The 22,502-nt window shown below is 40.6% G+C and overlaps 1 protein-coding gene across 2 annotated transcripts in view; it reads left to right on the forward strand.

Annotated features, from left to right (window-relative positions):
* Positions 1-14,219, forward strand: part of SGMS2 (sphingomyelin synthase 2) — an 80,977-nt gene extending 66,758 nt beyond the window's left edge. For both annotated transcript variants that reach the window (XM_029234593.1, XM_029234594.1), the window contains exons 3-6: positions 1,783-1,900; positions 7,209-7,362; positions 12,782-12,948; positions 13,614-14,219. In XM_029234593.1, coding sequence (XP_029090426.1) covers positions 1,783-1,900; positions 7,209-7,362; positions 12,782-12,948; positions 13,614-13,817 — 643 coding nt within the window. In that variant the 3' untranslated portion in view covers positions 13,818-14,219. The remainder of the gene's footprint in view (positions 1-1,782; positions 1,901-7,208; positions 7,363-12,781; positions 12,949-13,613) is intronic.
* Positions 14,220-22,502: the final 8,283 nt, after the last annotated feature.

Consider the following 22,502-nt stretch of genomic DNA (forward strand, 5'->3'; position numbering starts at 1 on the left):
TCACAATCCACCAGCAAAAACTTGGGGACATCACACTAATTTTCCTTTTTCCTTTTCATATAGAATTGGATCTTATATTTTAATAACTGGTAGAGTCATTTTTATAACCCGTTTTGAACATTCCAGCTGAATAAGAAATTCTAGTTGTTCTCTCTCTTTCACTCTCACTCTCTCACTTAAAACACCTTGAAAGCTATGGGGGAAAAAAAATCACTGGCAGTAGTTCTTTAACTAAGGCTGCAGAGTGCATGTTTCACCTCTTAAGTTAATTTTCTGTTCTGAGTACAGCTGAACTCTGAATACTGGAATGAATATAATTGACCCATAATAATTCCTGCTTATTACTTCACCTTGTCTAACAGCATGGAGCACAATTCAGCACTCTTTTTGAACCTGGGTTTCAATCAAAGGGAGAATAGTTTTTCACTTAACCAAATGGAAGCACTCAGCAATGTTCATTACCTGTTCCTTTTCAGTACTAGAAAAGGCAGGGCTAGAATAGCAAGCCTTTGAAAGAAATGCCTTGCAAGAAATAGATACTTTCATCAACTAGTCAAGGTGTTTCTCTCTATATTTTGACCCCAGAAACCCTGGAATCTCCTTAAAATAGCTCTTGGAGACAGGCAGCTAAAATTATATTTGTACATGATGCTTTAGAAGTCCCAACAGTAACCTGAATTAGACCTTGATCCATGGCAGACCACAGTCTTGGAGGAAACTTAAAATATTCCACATGCCTAAAATTGCCTGTTTTTCCAGAGGTTTTTGATCACTGGTTTTGGAAGTTTGAGAGCTCTGAAAATGGGAGACCTGGAGTAACATATTTTGTGTACCAGGGAAGTTATAACTAGTAATCCTAGGGGCTTTGTGGATCCCAGCCATCTTTATAGAGCCCAGAGTTTATAGGCCCACCTCTAACTACACAACAGTCATCTTCAGAATTCTTGAGGCCCATTCAGGTACCCAAGAGACAGTGGTGCAGATGGGCAGAACCCTTCCCTTTGGAGGACAGTGTGCTCAAAGCCAGCTTCTGGGAACCACTGCCTTAGACTGACGACTTAGGGGGCGAAGGACAGGGACTAATGTTAGTCAAGACAACTGTCTTCACCGAAACATATAAAGTGAAAAAGGACTTGTGGGATTCTTTTTTTTTTTTTTTTTTACCTCTTTTGATCAAGATTGCATAAAATCAGGGTAAACTAATCAGTTTACAGCTTCACTCTTAAATGTCCTTAAATGCACGAGGACACTTTGAACATCTTCAAAATATAATTCTCTGAAAATCTCTATAGTTGTAGACAAAATAGTTCATGCCTAAGTTGTCAGAATATTTTTGGATAGTCTCCAAATAAACCTTGCTTATATAACTTAGGTTAAAAGAGTTGTCCCATTTCCCTGTGTGCCCAATTATGTCGTATCACCTTAGCTCATTAGTTAATTCCTCTGTGACCGTGGCTCGCTTATACCTCTGCTGTGTTCTCAAGAGAGGGTTTATTAATGCAGTGAGTTGATTGACAACGTAGAGAGGTTCATTGAATTCTCTGGCAAAGGGGACCTTTTTCAGGAGTGGTAGTTGTGTAAAACCCTTAATCTACTTTAACACCCCCTCTCCTCAGAGACTCATTCCTTTGGGGCCCAACCCACCTAGATCAATTGCAGTATGTGAATCTTCACTTCTGAAAACTCCAATTATTCTTTACCCTTTTAAACATTATTTTATGTTGCCTTAGGAGCAAAAAACCCCAGTAAACCTATTTTTCCCCATCCCTGTTTTTCCTTTAGGTCAATAGTGGGGCGCAGATTCTTTTTTATCATTGGAACTTTGTACCTATATCGCTGTATCACGATGTACGTTACTACTCTCCCTGTGCCTGGAATGCATTTCCAGTGTGCTCCAAAGGTAAGCCCCTCTGAATTACCATTTAGAGGACATTAAGCAAACAGTGATTGAACACCTGCTCTCTGTTATGCATTCTCCTAGACACGTTCATATATGTTAATTGAAATCTAGCATATTTTGTTTTGCTTTAGATTTTGGGGGGAAACATTAAAATGTGTTCATAAAACTTATATGTTTGTGCATAAAAAATTCATCTTCTGCTAACTGGAAGTTACTATTGGGTCTTTGACTCTGCATTTTTGCCTTCTCATTTACTCATTCATGAATTCATTTTGAAAGTATTAAGTTCCTGTTATATACCAGGCACTGTGTAACAGCAATGACCAAAACAAAGTTTTCCTCCTCCGAGAACGTATATTCTTTTTCTTTTTCTTTTTTTTTTTTTGTGGTACGCGGGTCTCTCACTGTTGTGGATGTCCTCTCCCGTTGCGGAGCACAGGCTCCGGACGCGCGGGCTCAGCAGCCACGGCTCACGGGCCCAGCCGCTCTGCGGCATGTGGGATCTTCCCAGACTGGGGCACGAACCCGTGCCCCCTGCATCGGCAGGCAGACTCTCAACCACTGCGCCCCTAGGGAAGCCCTTAGAGAACGTATATTCTTATTGAAGGATGGCGACAGTTAAATGAAGTCATAACTTGTTACATGGTGGTAAGTCAGGTGGCTATCAGATGGAGAACAGTAAAGCTGAGTAAGGGTGAAAGGGTCTATGAGGGTAGGTACTAATTTATAGAGTGGTCAGGAAAACTTCTTCAATAAGAAAGCTTTTGGGCAGCCAAGATGAGGGAGTGAGCCGTGTGAATGGGGTGAGAACTCCAGGACAAAGAAATAACTTAACCATAGTGCATTCAGGGAAGAGCAGGGAGACACGTGTGGCTGCATAGGAGTTGAGATGATGCAGCCACAGATCTCACAGGGCCTCTGTGCCCATTGTAGGAACTTGGACCTTGGTGGTGGCAGTGGAAATGAGGAGAAGCCGTTTGACTCGGGATATATTTTGAAGGTAGAGCCCACAGGATGTGCTAATAAGTTGGATATGGGTTTAAGAGAAAGAAGTCAAGGATGACCTCAAAGTTTTTAGCAACTGGAAGGATCGAGTGGCCTTTCACTGAGATAGAGTGTGAGAATGGATACTGAAACTGTTGTAAGCAGGATTTATAGTTTCTCCAGGTAGAGTCATTTCTCAAGAGAGCTGTTAATCATCTTAGACCCCAGTGTGCCCTGGTTTAAAAAGGAAACTGACAAATCATGTGCTTTCTGGGCAAGAGAATGAAGTCTATCATATTTAACTGAACACTAAGCAGATGTCCAAGGTGGAAGGAAAAATAGAGTTGTTCTGAAGAAGTCAACAGTCTCCTTCACCAAATATAGGTGTGGTTTGGAGAAGCTATAATTTTCCAAAGCCATCAAAGCAGAAAGTGTCTGTAATTGAAAGTGTACATATTGAATTTAAACATTGACTGATTTTTAGTGAAACTAATTTAAGTCATGGGAGAAGTTCAGAAGCATAATAAACCCTTCTAAGGGGTTATTGCAATGGGTTAAATGAAGAAATGGCCACAGGAAAGAAGGCAAGCCCATCCTAGTAACGGGTGAGGTTTGCAGGGATGAATTGCTATGATTACAGAAAGCATGTAAAGATTATCTTCTGTGGAAAAGTTGCAATTTTCAGAAGCCACAAGAGCAAATGTACTGCTGGATAACCAAGCTACAAATGTTCACAGTGGAAGCTCTGGGAACAGCCCCTGTGTTCAGATGTCAAGACCTAAGACCTTTTCCTGAAGCATCAGCAGGCTATTGGTGCCTGGATCGTGGTTCAGTAAAACAAACACAGATCAGTTTGTTTCAGTAGAGGTGATGTGGTCTTACAGAGCAAGAGGCAGAGTTGCATTCTAAATGTGGTTCAGCCGCTGGCTTCGAGTGTTCCTTAGATTTTTGTGGTTACAAAACTGTTAGATAATCTACCTGTCTCCTTTGTTGCTGACTCTATAGAATGCCCTTAGTGACTGAGAGCAATGACAGAACTGTGTATACTGAAGCCACTTGCTATGGAAGGTTATCTGACTAGTCACTGATGCCTCCCATCACTTGTTACTTAGTGGATGTGAGCACAGAAGCCATCACAGTGATAGGCCCTTAGTGAAATCCTTGGCTCTCACAGTTTTCCAGTTGTCTTCCCCCTTCTCTATCCTATGGTTTACTTTAAGTCCTTGGCTTAACGATTTGCTTCATCCCACACACCCAAGTTTTAGTTTGCAGTTGCAAAATTTGAGTTCTGAAAATTGTGTTCAAATAGATATTGACCTAGTTATTAGAACTCACATGAAATGATTTAGCTTCTCAAACCCCTTTTGCCACAGGAATGTTGGGCTGGCACAGCTACATTCCTTTCCCTGGGAAAGCTTCCCTCTCATCCTGGCCATAGAGGTCCAAAGGACTTCTCTTCTAAATTGAAGGGATGGTGTGGATGGTAAGGTTTCTGGTTTGGCAGCAGCCAAGTTGGGCTCTCTTGTACCTAATTTATTTTTGTGGGAAATGTTGTGTGGAGGTCATAGTTTGAGGAACCCTTGAGAACACTGAGCTCTGTCTGTTTTGGTTATTATGGTCAATGCTTCTCTTCCTGGTTTTCTACATCTTCAGCTTCATAACCAGGAATGGCATAGAATGGGTCTGAAAAATGAGGAAATTAAGAGGAACTAGAGTCTTTAGTGGTGTGTGATAGAGGGCCTCAATGAAATAGAACAGAACTAGAAAATAATCTGTTAATCCCAACTCTCACTATTACCCTCCCCCTTCCCAGTTTTCTTTCAGCCCTCTTTTAAAATTTCCTTTCTTGAAGTTCAGTTTAACATTTATGCTGAGCATGATCTGACATCTTAAGATAGCAGTGACAGGACTGAGGAATTAAGAACTGAGAAAGTACAGAAAAAGCAAGAAGAGAGTCCTTCCTCTGTTCTGTGAAGGCATATGGAATCAAGGGGGGAGAAAAGAAAGGGGGGAGAAGAGAATGTGTGGCAGTATTTTAGTTCCTGGTTTAATTATGTCTTTTGATCCATCTAAATTTCTTTCTAGTAAAGAAATTTAAGTGTTTCTGCCCTTAGAAAATTCGAGTATTGAGTTGGGGTGGGTCAGTGGATAAAAAAAATATTATTATAGTTTTGAAATGAATAATGTGTTCTTTAAACTGGGAACACAATGGTCAGGCAGAGTGTATGTACCTTTCTATTTGATCTCATTGTTGACAGTTGTTTGTACCAACCGCACAACCAGAAATTCCTGAAGGTCTGTGGCTGATCTGATAAAGCGCATGCTAGATTCTATCCTCCACATCAAGGGCTTTCACGTCATTTTATGTGGTTTGCAGTACGCCTTTCCTGAGGGGCACCTGAAGTGAGTCCTGCAACACTGTCAACAGTCCTTACCTTCTCCGGGTTTGGATCCTTTACTGCCTGCTAGACCCTGTCTTTTCAAGGCAGGGTCACCTGTTACTTGGCATGTTTGGTTTAAGGACTCAGTTCTTGATAAAATGCACATGTTCTCTCGGTTTTGCCAGCTGGGCTCGGCCTAAGCAAACTCTTGAAGAAAGTTGAGTTTCTTTGAAACCTCCAGTTTCTCACGTTGCCCTCTAATCCTGTTTCATGTCATTTTCTGCTGCAGAGCCTAATTCTCAACTATCACCCGATAGTGTGTTTGCCTTTTTACAAGGGTCGCCTGAATACCAGAAAGCTTTCCAGATCCATAAGATATTTTTAATCAGGAAAGTTTTAGGCAAGGAATCCTGCCGTAATTCCCATTTTACCATATAGGATGGTTTCCCACCTGCTTTGGAGACTCAATTTCTCTACTCCTAGACCATCTTCTCCTCCATCTGTACACATCTTACCCTCCTTCACCACTACATGTCTACTTGGACTAGACACTACCTGTCTACACCACCAAACAGTTTGCCACCATCATGTCTGACCTGGCCATGCTTCAGGGGCCAGTTGCCCAGAAGGATCATCGCTGAGTATGAAAAGCACTGTATCTTACAACTGTGCCCCTGGTCCCAAGTGAAAATAGTCATTAATGGTCTTTCTATATTTCTCTTCTTGTGTATACCCTGACCCCATTTTATTTCTGAGTGTCATTCTTTGATTTTCTAAACCTATTCACTTGCTATTAGACTGATCGGAAACCCTCCATCCGGCCGTACAGTGTTTCAATGTTCCATTTTCCCATGTATTCTATCTCAGTCCACTCTCCTTCCTGTATGCTTAAGGTTTGGGTTTTGGGGGGCGTTTTTTTGGGGGGGTTAATACAATTTTTAAAGGTTACACTCCATTTACAGTTATTGCCAAATTATTGGCTCTATTCCCCGTGTTGTACAATGCATCCTTGAGCCGATCTTACACCCAGTAGTTTGTATCTCCCACTCCCTCACCCCTATATTACCCCTCTCCCTTCCCTCCCCGCTGGTAACCACTAGTTTGTTCCCTATATCTGTGAGTCTGCTTCCTTTTTTGTTATTTTACTAGTTTGTTGTATTTTTCAGATTCCACATGTAAGTGATACCTGTATGCTTAAGTTTTAACGGGATATGAACTTTTGACTCTTGCCTCAAGCTCCCGCCCTAACCCATCATTGTTCCCCATGTCATCACGACAGCTTCTCGGGGCTTCTCCACCCTTGCCCAGGGAGCTCTCTCCTGACCTCCTGCAACAGCACACAGGTTATTGCTTTGGAGGGTGTTTTTCCTGATCGAGCTACTCATTTTACAGCTGCCAGTACATCCCTAATCTGTCATTTTCAAGCCTGTTTAAATTAGTTAATGTACTGCAGCTCTTTTTAACTGTAAATGTTTTGATCAGATGTTAATACAGCTATATGCACACTTTAGGTTGCCCACCTAACACAAGGTATGAATACACTGTAGAATATTAGTGATGTGGAGTGCAGCCGAATCAAGTATTTGCCATCTGAAACCCCAGCCTCCCCCTGCAAAGAGGAAAGAAAGGAGCTTTGATCTTTTTAGTCCATAACTGTGGTGAAGTCATTGGTTATTAGTATTTTTAAAAGCTTTGCCCAAGGACACACCACCACTAAAATGTATTATTAGTAACATATTGAATAATTTAAAGCGTATCACTAAAACTGGCCAATACAATGAATAAAATCCAGTTTGAGGAGCTTCCCCCTTGGATTCTTTTTGACTGAAGTTAAAAAGAAAAAAATCACAACCTGGTGGCCTTTCTAAATATCACATAAATTAGGCTAAAACATGATTTTATCAGCTTATACATTTTTTTCCTGATCTTCTTGTGTCATTCAGCTCAACGGAGACTCTCAGGCAAAAGTACAGCGGATTCTACGGTTGATTTCTGGTGGCGGATTGTCCATAACTGGGTCGCATATCTTGTGTGGAGACTTCCTCTTCAGCGGTCACACAGTTGTGCTGACACTTACTTATCTGTTCATCAAAGAATGTAAGTAATAACTCATTCCTGCTTTATTGATTGTTGTAGTGGGCGGGATCCCTAAGCCCTGAAACGGATGAGTCCTTATTCTATTGGAATCGATAGCTATGGAAAGAGGTGTGTGTGTGTGTGTGTGTGTGTGTGTGTGTGTGTTTAAATCATTTCAACCAGTCGTATGTGATTTGAACACTGAAGGAAGGCTTAAAGCTTGGCCCTGGCTTCTTGCTAACATTTAGCGTGCCTCCAAAATGTCTCCCTCCTTGGTTAGTACTTCTTAAGGTATGAAAAGCTATTTTAATGTTGAAACAAAGAAGAATCATTGTTAAGGTTACTGCAAAAAAGAATCAGTGTGCTCCAGAGCCAAATGGGAAGGACTTTTTTTTTTTTTTTTTTTTTTTTTTTGCGGTACGCGGGCCTCTCGCCGCTGTGGCCTCTCCCGTTGCGGAGCACAGGCTCCGGATGCGCAGGCTCAGCGGCCTTGGCTCACGGGTCCAGCCACTCCGGGTCATGTGGGATCTTCCCGGACCGGGGCACGAACCCGCGTCCCCTGCATCGGCAGGCAGACTGTCAACCACTGCGCCACCAGGGAAGCCCTGGAAAGGACTTTTGAATGAAATTTCCATTGTATGGAACATGCATTCCATCACCCCAAATACTTTGGTTAATATTTTCCCCTTTTTAAACCTTTTGTAATGTTTCCTTATCCCACTTTATTCTAATTTCGTCCCTTCCAGTAGCTTTCTGTGCTTGAATATGCAACTTCATGAAACAGTTTGCCAATACTAACCGTTTTCTTCTTAGAAAGCAACATGGAGAAGAGAATATGAAATATTTCCCCATATTTATATGCTTAATTCCCATTATACAAAATTCTTGTGTATTCCAGTGGCATTGTGTTTTTTTGGGGGGGGGCTTGAATAACGTCTTGTGCATCGTGAAGGAGGTTGTATTTGGTTTTAGCTGCCTAGCAGATTTCTGAAGCTTTGTATATTTGGGCCCATTATCTCAAAATCCTTTTGAAGTAGTGATGCTTCTCCCTCCATTTCTACCAAGCTGGTCGGTATTAACCTTCATCTTTAGTTCCAAGATACCCTATCCCCATGCCATTGTTCTTTTAGAGGCTTATCTCAATTTTCTTCACTTGCAGAGCATATCACGGAGGTCTTTGGGCAGAGACCAGGGGAAGGAGGCCCTTCCCTCTGTCCTCCTTGGTTAATCCCCTTCTCTCCCTTCTTCTCTTAGTCTGTCATTAATCCAAACAGGTTTAGACCCATCAAGGTTTATCTTCCAGTGGTGCAGAAGTGAATTCTTGCCCCATAGACTGCCCGGGGTTATAGGTTTTAATTCTGCTTTGAGGGCAATATGACAAAGAGAAGAGGGTCTCTGTAGTAGATGAGGTCTTTTTTTTTTTTTTTTTTTTTTTGGTGACAATTGTATATCTTCTGAATTGTTTTCTTTCTAAATGCTACACACAAGCTTTGAGTTAGGAGAGCAGCATGTTAAGTGTTCAGCCTTTGTCATACTGTCTGACTTGAAGGCAGAGGGCCTTTTGCACCTTGCCCCATAGTTCTGTTCTTACACGGTTGGAGAGGGGTGGTGGAGGGGAGGAACCTAGCTCTGTCTGTGCGCCAATAACCCCCCCTTAAATTTCAATCTTCTGAAATTTCTAATTTCTAATACCTAGTTACAGGTTCTGGGTGGTGGGCAGATCGATTTATGTTGTTTATAGTGCTCACTCTTTTGCTGTGGAAAGTTCAGCAAAAACTGATCTGTGTAAGATCAGTCATTTTCCAGTCCAGAGGTTCATTTGGGTTGTAGGATCTTCTCTCTAATCTGCAGATCCTAAAAGCTTATAGAAGAAGAGGAGGAGGATGGGCTTCCCTGGTGGCGCAGTGGTTGAGAGTCCGCCTGCCAATGCCGGGGACACGGGTTCGTGTCCCGATCTGGGAAGATCCCACATGCCGCGGAGCGGCTGGGCCCGTGAGCCATGGCCGCTGAGCCTGTGCGTCCAGAGCCTGTGCTCCACAACGGGAGAGGCCGCAACAGTGAGAGGCCCGCATACCAAAAAAAAAAAAAAAAAAAAAGAGCAGGATGAGGGCCGGGAGGAATTACATGTTAGAGTGAAGCTACTGTGGGTGGAAAACATAAGGTAATGAAGAGAAAACATCCCAGGAAACTGAGAGTCAGTTTCATAAAATAATTGAAGACCAAGTGATATTACCAATAACAGCAAATAGACATAGTACTATTTTTTCTGTTCCAGGCACTATTCCAAGGCCTTGATGCAAATTAACTCATTTAATCCTTGTAGCTACCTCATGAGGGAAACACTTTTTCCCCATTTTTCAGAGGAAACTTAAGCATAAAGAAAGTGAATGAATTAAGCCACAGTCCGCAGTTAGTAATTGGAGGATGGGGTATTCAAACTCAAGCAGACTGACTGCAGAGGGTACACTACCAATTTCCTGGCTCTGTTTAGAATTTTTGGAAACCCAAGCTGTCTGATCTTATAGAATTGCTAAGAAATAGCCTGGATGTATTGCTCATTGTTGTACTTTCACCTCAGAGCAATAGCAGGGCAACTTTGTGTTTATTTCTATGCTTTAATAAAGGCTGATGCAGTATGTAGAGACATTTTCTTCCCCACGTATGATTTGAGCTTGATGTTGTTTAAATTGTATAAGTCTACGTACATCAAGAAAAGAATTACATTTTGCTTTTTCCTTTCTATTTTTTTTAAATAGATCTTTATTGGAGTATAATTGCTTCACAATACTGTGTTAGTTTCTGTTGTACAGCAAAGTGAATCAGCCATATGTATACATATGTCCCCATATCCCCGTCCCTCTTGCGTCTCCCTCCCACCCTCCCTATCCCACCCCTCTAGGTGGTCACAAAGCACCGAGCTGATCTCCCTGTGCTATGCAGCTGCTTCCCACTAGCTAGCTATTTTACATTTGGTAGTGTATATATGTCGATGCCACTCTCACTTTCTCCAAGTTTTGGTGAGAAACAAAAGGGCACATCTGTAATGCTTGATACAAACCCAACTTCAGAGTCAGTTCTGTACATAAACTGGGCATTCCATGTTTACGCCCATTTCCTATGCAATTAGGAAAAACAGTTACCTTCTAAATTATACCATGTGTCGTTGTTCCGAGTAAGCATTGGTTCCAGTGGTTTCTTTGAACATTCTGCTTCTAGAATTAGATACATCATTTGTATATTTTTTGCTTTCCTGCCTTTTGATCATTTTGGACTCTCCCTGTTTACTCCGTTGTTACAAGCAGATTTGAATTTAGTCATGAGAGGAGTTGAAAACGTGGGACCAGAATCATTTTGTGGATTAGCAAGAGAGGGTCTGACACAGGTGTGCAAATATTATCTTTGGGACTTAGGTTCCTTATAAAATTAGCCTGGAGAAATCAATGTAGCTCTTAGAACCAAATGTCTTGCTAGTCGAGAAAACTACTTTTTCTTTTATTTTTTTTTTTACCTTACTACTACACAAAGTCTATTGTCTCTATTATTCATTGACAGCTAGGGCTAGGATCCCACACAGACAGTGGAGTTCATTAATAATTGTATCATCATCTCTCAGCTCAAGGTTATCCCTGTGGGTAGAATGAGAGAACAGAGAGGATTACCATTTTGCCATTTCTATTTCAAAACAGTTTATATTAAATCTTTTCTTTGGGCCAGCCAGTGTTCTCAATTAATGAGCAGTGATCCCAGTGTGGTAGCTCATAGAGAATACATTTTTATGTGCTAGGAGAGCAGTGCTAGGGCATCTAGCCATTCCTGAAACCTCATTTTCAATTCCACGAGTAGTAAAATGGGCCACCTCTTTACTCCCTGCCTACTTCAGCTTTGCTTCTTGTGGATAAACAAATAGAAAATAGTTGTGCTTTGCTCAGACATTTTGGACTTTTAAGGTAAATACCAGATGACCTGTTAGGAAGGGAAGCAGGGCTGATGTGAGGGTTCAGGGAGGGGTGAGGTCTGTGGTGCTGGAGAATGCATATTTAGTGAAATCTCCAGATTTCTGAATGTTACTTCAATTTTTAACATTCAGATCCTAACAGAACAGTTATGGGGACTGGATCTGGCCCCCCAGGCTGCAGAAGTAAGGCCTCTCCTAGCTATAAAATTCTCGGATTTCCTGAGTTATCTGCTAGAACCTCGTGGCAGAATGAACCAAGCAAGAGTTGGAAATAACGAGCTGCACATTCAGAAGTAGGAAATCAGACTTTCAAATGCAAATACGGGTTTATCATCTTACTGTTCCATGTAGGACTAAATGAGCAACAGCTATTCAATTTCTATTTGAACCATGTTTGATTTGATGTGTCATGTAAAGTTCTGGAAATGGATCTCTTTGCTATCCAACCATTCTTCCACACTTGAAAGTAAATATCACTATAAATATAAACACAGTTAAATATGAAATAAATTTTAGTTTATTCGATTATTATCTTTGTGAGCTAATAAAGCTTTAAAATAGAAAAAAGGAGACAGTCATTCAAAGAAAAGAAAAGTTATTAGAGATGAGCACTGGTTCCAGTTACACCTGTGTCATTACCACCTGTGTGGGAAGGCTGGGGGTCGTGCGATCATGTGTAACCTACCGAGCGCTTTAGTTCTCTCTTATAGCTGATCAGTGTCATGAACTTAGTGCCCTCTCTAGGTAAGGCTCAAACCCATAAGTGAATAGGCATGAATCCCACGCTTTACATAGGGAGTGTCTTATAGTTGCTATTGGCAATAACAGTATAAAATTGCTGAGAATCAAAATATTGCTAGCCACAAATACTATTTTTCTCCCCCTGCAGAAATCAAAGTAAGTTTATATATAAGACCTAAAATTACTCTTGCTTTCTCATTACCTCCTCCACCCCACCGCCCCTTTTTCATAGACAACGACCCTTTCTTTTTCTTTTTTTGGCCACACAGCACGGCTCATGGGATCTGAGTTCCCTGACCAGGGGTTAAACCCAGCCACAGCAGTGCAAGTGCTGAGTCCTAACCCCTGGACCATCAGGGAGTTCCCGACAACTATCCTTTCTTTTCACTCTCCTGTTTCTCTTTCCAGTAGGGTCCCTACAGGAGCCAGTATGAGCCAATTCCAACCTAATGTGAAATATTTCTGTTCTCTTCCTAATTATTAAACACTGTGGGTAAGACCTAGAGTATCTAGTGTTACCAACCGCCCCAGGGAATTACTATTAGACCTGTTACCAACAGCACCCCATCTCCCCCGGGCAACCGGAGCAAATCCCAGCCAGTTCACGGGGACTCATTTTGGGTAATCCATTTTCTCCTTCAGTGACTCCCTGGCCTTAGACTTTTCTCCGGTCATTAGGATAGACTGTCATCATTCAGTCCACCTCTGGGAATCCTATTAACTGTTCACTTTTCTGCTGCCCAGATTCGCCTCGTCACTTCTGGTGGTATCATCTAATCTGCTGGCTGCTGAGCGCTGCTGGGATCATCTGTATTCTTGTAGCACACGAACACTATACTGTCGATGTGATTGTTGCTTATTATATCACAACACGGCTCTTTTGGTGGTACCATTCCATGGCCAATGAAAAGGTGAGAGCGATGAAATTATCCTTGGATGATTTCTTTTCTTTAAATGCAGCGGACCCCTTTTCACACAGCGGAGTTTCCAGTAGCTTAATGGGAATAACTGCTGTTGCCGCCTAAACGTGTGGTTTAGGTCAATTCACTTAAACTTATATGCTCAACCTTATGAGCTCTCCTTTCACTCTTCCATCTTCCTTGACCCACAGATCTGACCAGTGACATATCCTGAAAATTTTTCCTCCCGGAGAGCTAGCTCTCCCACCCATTCTTGAGTCTCCAGTCTTACTGGAATTGCAGGCAGAAGATTTGCCTGAGAACTTCTCTGGTGGTCCAGTGGTTAAGACTCCGCGCTTCCAATGCAGGGGGCACAGGCTTGATCTCTGGTTGGGGAACTAAGGTCGCACATGCCACAGGCACGGCCAAAAAGTAAAAAAAAAAAAAGAAAAAAGATTCGCCTGAGCCACAGAGAGGGAAAGAGTAGAGGGGGTTGGAAGTGTGGCCGGAGTCCTGTCAGAGTTAGGGGAAAGGAGCAAAGACAAGCATTGCCTTGCGATCCGGATTCTGCTGCTTTCCCTGTTCAGTTACAGCAAATGACAGTTTAATTAAGAAACAAATTAGGATGCAAATTGTGAAAAATATGTCTCATTTTACTTTTTTTCTACCTTTTACAGAACTTGAAGGTCTCTTCACAGACTAATTTCTTGTCTCGAGCATGGTGGTTCCCCATCTTTTATTTTTTTGAGAAAAACGTACAAGGCTCAATTCCTTGCTGCTTCTCCTGGCCACTGTCCTGGCCTCCTGGCTGCTTTAAGTCGTCTTGCAAGAAGTATTCACGGGTTCAGAAGATCGGTGAAGATAATGAAAAATCTACCTGAGGAGCAAAAACAAAGGCATCAGCTCTTAGACCAAAAGAGTTATCGCTGTAACCAAAGGTATAGTTTTGTTTTTGTTTTTATTTTAGGAGAACTGATTGCTAAATGAAGCAGACCAAATTTTGTGCAAATGATTAGAAAGATGAACGAAGTATTACCCTTTGACTGGTTTTTTATTCACCCTGAGAAAGTTATATTCTCCTGCAGCTCTTCATTCATTGGTCACAAGCCCTCAAACTGGGATTTTACTAATGAGCTTGTTAAGGAGGTGCCAGAGAACATACTACTCCTTCCCTCATTCTTTTTCTCCACTAAAGCTCTCTACTTCAGAATTTTTTCAGGAATATTTTTCCCTCCAAGGTCAAAAGAATTTGTTAATGTTTTAAATAAAAATCTGATATATACGGCACTGTGTAAATAGAATCACCTAATGTTGAGAGTGATTTTTAGCATTAGGCTTATCAGCGAAGGGGAGATCCATGGGTTGCGAGTGAACTTCAGGTGAACTTTGTTTCTGCTCTGTCAAGGGGAAGGTCAGGGTCAGGTCTGGGAATATGCGCTGCTGCTACCACCCAATGTACTATATCACTTTCACTTTCTTTTTTTTTTTTAACTGATAATTTTATAACTTAAAAAAAAAAGATGAACTAAGAAAATATCAAAGTATTTGACACACCCCACAGATTTTACATGTGTGTAAATATTTCATTTTAAGATCTCTATGACAGATATACAGGAGACATGGGGCTGTTTATGCTAACGAGGAGTCCTGCTGTCCACCCGGTAACTCTGCACCTGTACCCCCAGAGCAGTCAACAGGGTAGCACAGGCTGAACACACATAGCTGTATGAACTGCTGCTCATGTCCTTGTGGGGAACAAGCCTGGGTTTCTCTCCCAGGTCACGCCCTGTGTGAGATCCGTTTTAGAGCTGCAGATTGGAACTCAGAAATACAGTTGCTCACATTTCACTGAAATCCATTTCTTCCTAGTGACATCGTGCTTTATGGAAAAACCAAGATGGAATCCAAAAGTTTAATGCATCCTTGCCTTTTAGCAAGAGACTCCGTTTCTTATGTACTGGTCCTAAGGACACATACCACAATTGAGTAATTTTACTTTGACCCTAAAATTATACCACGGTGCTGCACTATAATGTATGGTTGGAATTGGTGTGTTAGTCGGTTACAGCTACTCAATGAAGGGGGATAATAGTTTCTAAAGTTCTTTCAGGTGATGCAAAAAAAAAAGAAAAGATGGATTTTTAAAAATCTGACCAGATGTAGTGCATTATTTAATGCTGTTGAATCTTTTGGATAATTCTTGGCTTAATTTCTTTAGACTTCTAGTAACCGTAGGAAAAAATTTAAGGTCACAAAGTCATCAACACTAGTCAGAGAGTGGAGAGGCCAGGGGGGCTGGTAGGAGGCAGTTACATTTATACTGAAGGTGGAAATTTCTCCCCACTTAGAATGAAAAACATCCCTAAATTTGTCATTGTAAACAAGTCGGCCTTGATTCGGTACACAAAATTGACCTCTAGATTGTTGGAGAGAAGCACAATACAGATCTGTTCAGAAGGGTCATCATCCTTTGGTGCTAAAATTCTGTATATGTTTTCAGTATGGCTCTTTCTCTGTGTGAAAAAGAAACACTAAAAGTTGAATTCAAAGACAGAAAGACAGACTAATCTGGTTATTTACAACAAGAATTGAAACCCTAAACATCCTTGGCAGGCTTTGGAATGCAAGAAGTTTTTCTGGTATTTATTATTAAGTAAGTCAGTAAGAAACATATGTGTAGCTTACCTGCTGTGTTTAGCTATATTTCTACATAATTTTCACTTATTTTCATTTGTTAAATATTGACATCTGCGATAAGACAATGTGTTCTACTTGAAAACACTGATTTTAAATTTCTGCTGTCTAATTGTGACGAAAAGTATCTGATATGGAAGCCTGGGTTTTGCTCTCCTAACATTGGTATATTCCTTGAGCCTCGAATTCAAATAAAACAACCTGCTATACCTTAGAGCCTTATTCAGCTGCATCTTAGATAACCCACTCTTCTTCAAATTAAGTAAGGAAAGGTGTTTAAGCTTTAAAAATCATGGAGATCCTTGAAAACAGTATAAACCTTGCATTTTAGTCAAATAATCCTGTTTTGGTTTTTTTTTCACGTAATACCATCACCTTTTAAAGAACTTTAAAAACATCTATGACCCCATTTGTGGACACTACTGCTCCCGTGTTCTTTACATGTATATGTCATAGCTCTCTAATAAATGCTGTGAAAGCATGTGCTATGAAAATAAGGGGGGTGGGGAATATCAAAGTTTCTAGATGGGAAAATAAGAGAAATAACAAAACCCATTTAGGAAAGCAAACTTCAGTTTCAACCCAACATGCCACTTTGGGATATAAAGCATAAACAATTACTAGACTTACTGTGGTGATCATTTCACAATATATACAAGTAAATCATTATGTTGTATACCTAAAATTAATATAATGTTATATGTCGATTATACCTTGATTAAAAAATCATAATTATGAGCTTGCCTTTTGAAACAATAAATTTTTGGAACTCCTTTTCCTTGCTAATCAATCTATAAGATCTTATCCGTTATCCTTGTTTGAAGCTTTTTCTGTGATTAAGTCCTCGGTGCAGTATTTTTATAATAGTTCCTGTAAATGATGCCACATTTTTTTCTAAATTCTTTCAAATGAAAATAAATTCCTTTCAGATTCTATTTTTTTGATCTCCTCCACTAGCTCTGAAAATAAAGCCTTCTTACCTACTCGGTTCCACCCAAAGTAATTTAGAATTTGTTATTTAATTTACTGGCATCTTGGGAAACAAGTTTTGCTGTGGAAGGAAGGCGGTTGTGAGTGAGCCCGAGTTTCTAGTCTTGGTTGATGGATGACATTGCAAAGGTTCTTTGCTGTATAGCAGTGCCCCCTTGTGGAAATACTTTATATGACTTGGAACACAAATGCCACTTTTTTTTTTTTTTTTTTTTTGCGGTACGCGGGCCTCTCACTGTTGTGGCCTCTCCCATTGCGGAGCACAGGCTCCGGACGCGCAGGCTTAGCAGCCGTGGCTCACAGGCCTAGACGCTCTGCGGCATGTGGGATCTTCCCGGACTGGGGCACGAACACCTGCATCGGCAGGCGGACTCTCAACCACTGCGCCACCAGGGAAGCCCCAAATGCCACTTTTTAAAGTGTATTTTCGTGTTTTGAAAGGCATTTTAAAAATTATTTTTGTCAATAATCTGAAAGCATCATGCAAAAGGATAATTATTTTCAAGGCATTTTAAACCTTTCCCAAAGGGAAAATGTGCTTAGATCACAGGGGGTTGCAATTCTAATCTTTTGTAAGTTTGATCAAAGAAAACTTGCGGACCGTTTTTACCTCTCACCATCACAATCATTAATGTCTCCCTTTATAACTGCCTATACTTTGTTTACTTTGAAACATCAGGTTGGCTGTCTTTCTTATGTGGTTTTTTTTTTTTTTACATGCTAGAACTCATGCAGTTTCTTTTTCAGTCGAGAGTTCACATCTTGTTCCTTGAATATTTTGAGCATTTCTTTTAAAATTCTTTTATAAAATTTTTTTGTTTTGCACTGTAAAACTGATTAAAAGTTTAAGCTGGTCTTAACACACTCACTTCTGTAGTGTAAGGAAGTATGAGAAGGAATTTCTTAATAACTGAGTTTACATGGTTAAATCAAGCATATTATAGTTAATATGCCCTGTGTTAAAGGCTTTTCTATTTGTATGTATAGAGTCCTTTTTTTAATGTCATTGTGTTGCAATAATTTAACTCCTTTGACTTACTTGCTAAAAATATTTCTTCTATTTAAGAAGTGCTCTTGACTTCAATACCTAAACACTGAAAATCATGTCAAAAGGTACCCAAAGATAAGTTTTTATACAGTTACACACCTTATAAGTTGTGATTTATTTTATGATTCATTTATCTAAATATGTTGTGTTCTGAATGAATCATGAATGAGAATAGTTCTTTATTGTGGAATTATTTAAAACTGTCCTTTAAAAGAAAAAGAAGAAACTATAAACATATAAGTTAATCTAGTTGCCAAGTTGGAATTCATTATTTAATTTACCTCCTATGCAATGATTAATGCTGCAAAATGTATGGTTATGTTAGAGTATATTCACAAAAGAAATATTATTACAAGGTTTGAGAAGTAGCCAATTAAATCTTTTGGAAATTTACTGTACTGTTTCAATGTGTTAAGTGCCTTGTTGTAAAGTAGAATTTTAAGTCTAGAATTCATTATTTTCCTGACATATATTTTTCATTATCATATATACTGTATATTATTGTAATAGTTTTATTAAATGCTTAAGTTTTAATTAAATATGTAAATTTCAGAAGCTCTTTTCCCCTACCCACCAGTACCTTAATCATTGGTCTATCATATGGGATTTGAATTCAGGTTCTTTTTTTAAAAGGGGAAAATTATCTTAGTTTAGAAATATGTTTTCCATGCTTGTGCATTTGTGTTTATAAAAACATTTCAGGAGGAATTTAAGAGTGTAACTATAGTTTGTACTTCAAAATGCCATTTTACATTTACATTTTAAGTGCCTAATTGTTAGTTAAAACTAATTTATGTTTCTATTCTAAAGAGAATATGTCTACTTGGTTTCTAATCTCTTTGGCTTTGCTTAAAAAAATAAAAGAGCAAGGGCCTATACTTTGTATTTACCCAATAAACCACCATGACATCGACAGTCTTTTCAAAATTAGTATTACTGTTTTTTTAATTAATAAAACTGTTTTCTTTAAAGATTTGTAAAAAATATTTAGTTTTAAGTAGTTATTAGAACCACAAGAGGGTTATTTCCTTCAAGCACTGTTTTTTTGTTTTGTTTTTTTTGCTGTATGCGGACCTCTCACTGTTGTGGCCTCTCCCGTTGCGGAGCACAGGCTCCCAACACGCAGGCTCAGCAGCCATGGCTCACGGGCCCAGCCGCTTCGCGGCATGTGGGATCTTCCCGGACCTTCCCGGACCGGGGCACGAACCCGTGTCCCCTGCATCGGCAGGAGGACCCTCAAACACTGCGCCACCAGGGAAGCCCTAAGCACTGTTTTTTAAATAAGCTGATAACCTTCAAGTAATGGCACACTAAATAAACTGGAATGTTTTATTTTACCCGCCCTTGGATTTAAGGTGAGAAATAATTCACAATATAAGGTCACTCATGGAGAAGGTTAAAGTCAGTTACGAGTTCCATGATTCTCATTCTCATTGTTCACAGAGGAGCAAATATCATTAATTCTTCAAGGAAAGCATTCTCTCTGTCACTCAGTTGTGAAAGAAATGTCATCCTCTTCCTTCACAAAGGGGCACCAGGGTATGTCCTCAACCAGACTTTAGTAGTCATTGCAGCAGTAGATCGCTGTAAGTTGTTTTTGGACCCCCTGAGAAAAAATGAAAGCATGACCCTCAAAGACAAATTTAGTAAAAGAAACTCAGTGGGATGAGGGGACAAGGATAAGATAATATGGTTCAAAGATCAAGTTGTTGGATAATCCAAGTTTCTTCGGATTATCTGGAAATGATAGAGGATAAATCACAATAGTCTTTCTGCCACCTCCACCCAGGTCTTGGATGAAAAGCTTGTCCCATCCTCCTGTTTGAAACAATGGCTTGCTGATTTTTCTGGCCAGAGCCTCAAAGACTGCCCTTATTATCTCCAATGCATTATACAAACCTTGACACATAACATTTCATTTCTTCTAATAAAATATGTAAGAATATCAGAAGCATAAACTAGATTACTCACCGACATGTTAGAACAATAGTGGATTATGTATACTGTGTGTCTATACAATGCGTATTCAATTCATACGTGGCAGGTTGTAATGAGGCATCTCATTTTACTGTTTTTATGCTTGACATACATTCTTGAATCTTCACAAAACCCCACGAGGTAGGCAAGGAAAGAGTTGGTGACCCCATTTTGTGAGATGAAAGAACTCGGAAGTATTAGGGCTGGAACCTGAATTTTGTTTTCTCTGTTTTGCTAACCTTCCTGTGATAATTACTGTGGTCACCATCACTGTTCAGAGGTTTTGCTGTTGTCACTGTTGTTGCTTGTTTTTTAGGGGAGTTTATTCCCTTATCAGCCAGTTAGTTTGTTGAGAGGGCAGCTGGTCGTTGGAACAGGTTCTTTGTCAAATGCTACCGATTTTTCCCGTAATTGGAATTTACTACATTTCAGAGGGGAGAAAAGTCAATTCTTGTAGTGCAAAATGGCCTTGAAAGCAAAAGAATCCCCAAGTGTTTGAGCTTTCAACTTCGTTAGAATAAAGCTAACTCGTTGCAAGTATCACTTATAGGATAGTAGGTAATCATGTACCTAAGCCTTACACAAGTTGGCGGGGTGGGGGTGGGGGGGGACGGACCAAGGTGCATAAGGTTTTATCTCTAAATGGGACTCTCTCAGGGATTATTCCCAAGGGAATGTCAAAAGGCGGGAGAGATACAATGACCTGTTCTCAAAGGATAGCAAAGCTCTGAGGAAATGGAATGGAGTCTTGGGACACACTGTAGTCTGGATTGATTCTGGGCTCCCCAAGGGACCAAAGTGAAGCTATAGGATTGTTTGGTCCTGGTGTGAACTGGTGAGTTCTCTGTGCTAAAAATCTGTCCAACCTGTGCCCTTGCTTCTGATCACGTTTCTGGGCACGCTTTACTTCAGTTCTTATATCCAAGAAGTTATCTCTTTTTCTTCCTAAGTTCCTTAAATCATGTGTTTATTTGGGTAAAGAAAAAAGAAGCCACTACTCTTGAGAAGCTACCATGGATCAGGCACTGCTCCTTGGTTTCCTCTTGTTTAAAGCCAGGTGAATCTCATTATGCTCTTTTTTCCACTTGAGGGAACTCCAGACTCAGATAGCTAAATATAGTACAGGGAGCCCCGCTGGCTGATTGGCACACAATTGCCCAAAGCCCATAATCTTCCCACCATATTAATGGGATGGAAGAATCACCTGCCGTGGGAGGAATGCAGGAGAGGAAGAATTGCCTCTTCCAGAAATCTTTGGACAACCAAGTTTTGTGCTGTTGAGAGCAAAGTTATGGAGGGCTTGAGCTTGAGCCTGTAAGATTCTTTAACCCACATTCAGCAGATTTCCTTTCTCCACCTTAACTCTAGTCCTTTCATCTATAAATATGCTCTTTCCTCTTTATATCCTCATGCCCTATTACTGACGTGTGATGAAGGGGGCAAAACCCAGTTGCCCCGTCATTCCTCTCCTGTCATCACACACCTGCCTCTGGCAGATGGCAGGGGCTCTGGGTCTGCGAGGAGACTGAGCCCCCAGAGCACACACCCCAGGTCCCCAAGCACACAGGGTTTTTCAGGGAGGAAGTGATACTTTTGAACACATTTTGTATTACATCTGGTCAGTTTCCCAGTCCATGGGTTGAAGGGAATGTTTACATTTGACACCAGGGGAAAGACATTTCCCAGATGTCTGCGTGGGTCTAAGCCATTTTAACAAAATACCATAAACTGGGTGGCTTAAACGAAAACGTTTAATTTCTCACAGTTCTGGAGGTCGGGAAGTCCGAGGCCAGGGTGCCAGCATGGTCGGGTTCTGGTGAGGGCCCTCTTCCTGGTTTCCTCCCCTGTGGGACCGGTGGAGGAGTGAGAGCTCTAGTGTCTTTCTCTTCTTCTAAGGACGCTAATCTCATCACCCTCCTGACCTCCTCTAAACCCAATTACGTCCCAAAGACAACCTCCCATACAATCCCCTGGGGGTTAGGGTTTCAACTAATGGATTTTCACCGGTACACAAACATCATGTAGTCCACAACACCTGGGTTTTTTGATTTTATACAAATACATCTTTTAAAAGCAAAGTGCACTTTTTTGTGCAAGATCTTAAGCTCTTTGGGTCCCGTGGCTTTTGGTAATCTATGAGCCTGTCTCTGCAAGGCACTTTCCCACTGCTTCAGTGAACAGTGCCCTCTGTCCTGGTCAGGCTGCTCTCATCCCGGTCCTCTGTGCTGCAGCACCCAGTCCAACCACGTGAGGTGCTTCCCCCAACCAGACTGTCACCTGTGTACCCAGGAAGGCAGTGTGACATGGTGGCCCTGTGCTCTCTGGGTCTGAATCTCGGTTCTTCCAGTGCTGGCTGAATGTGGAAGATGTCAAAAAAGTTGCCTAACCTCTGTGCCTCGGTTTCTTTATCAGTGGGATGGAAATAATAATAGTCCATGTCTCACAGAATTGTTGGGAAGACTAAAGATGTTGTTATAAGATACACATTCGGTTAAGTGTTAGCCAATTCAGTTAAATATTTTAGGTACCATAGTTCTAGCTCTGAAATTATTCACGTATCAATATATCCAGATCTTGCTTGTCCTGAAAGTTCAGCTGAAGTCTCATCTCCTGAAAACTTTACCTTACTTCTCTGAATCTGAGTTCCTCCCTAAAAGATACATACAAACTAATTGTCAAAATGTGAGATACACTCGCTGATATAAGATTTTTTAAAATGTCCTGTTAACATACCAGATTTCCTTAAGAGAAGGAATTGTCTTAGTATTCATTCCAGTGTCTAATAAAGTTCTTATCACATACAGCAAATATTTATTGAATGAGTTTTTTTAAATATCATCTTTTGTGTTTGGAGTAT

Source organism: Monodon monoceros, unplaced genomic scaffold (genome assembly GCF_005190385.1).
Source record: "Monodon monoceros isolate NGI ecotype Baffin Bay Population unplaced genomic scaffold, NGI_Narwhal_1 Super_Scaffold_20, whole genome shotgun sequence".
In the NCBI taxonomy this organism is placed as follows: domain Eukaryota; kingdom Metazoa; phylum Chordata; class Mammalia; order Artiodactyla; family Monodontidae; genus Monodon; species Monodon monoceros.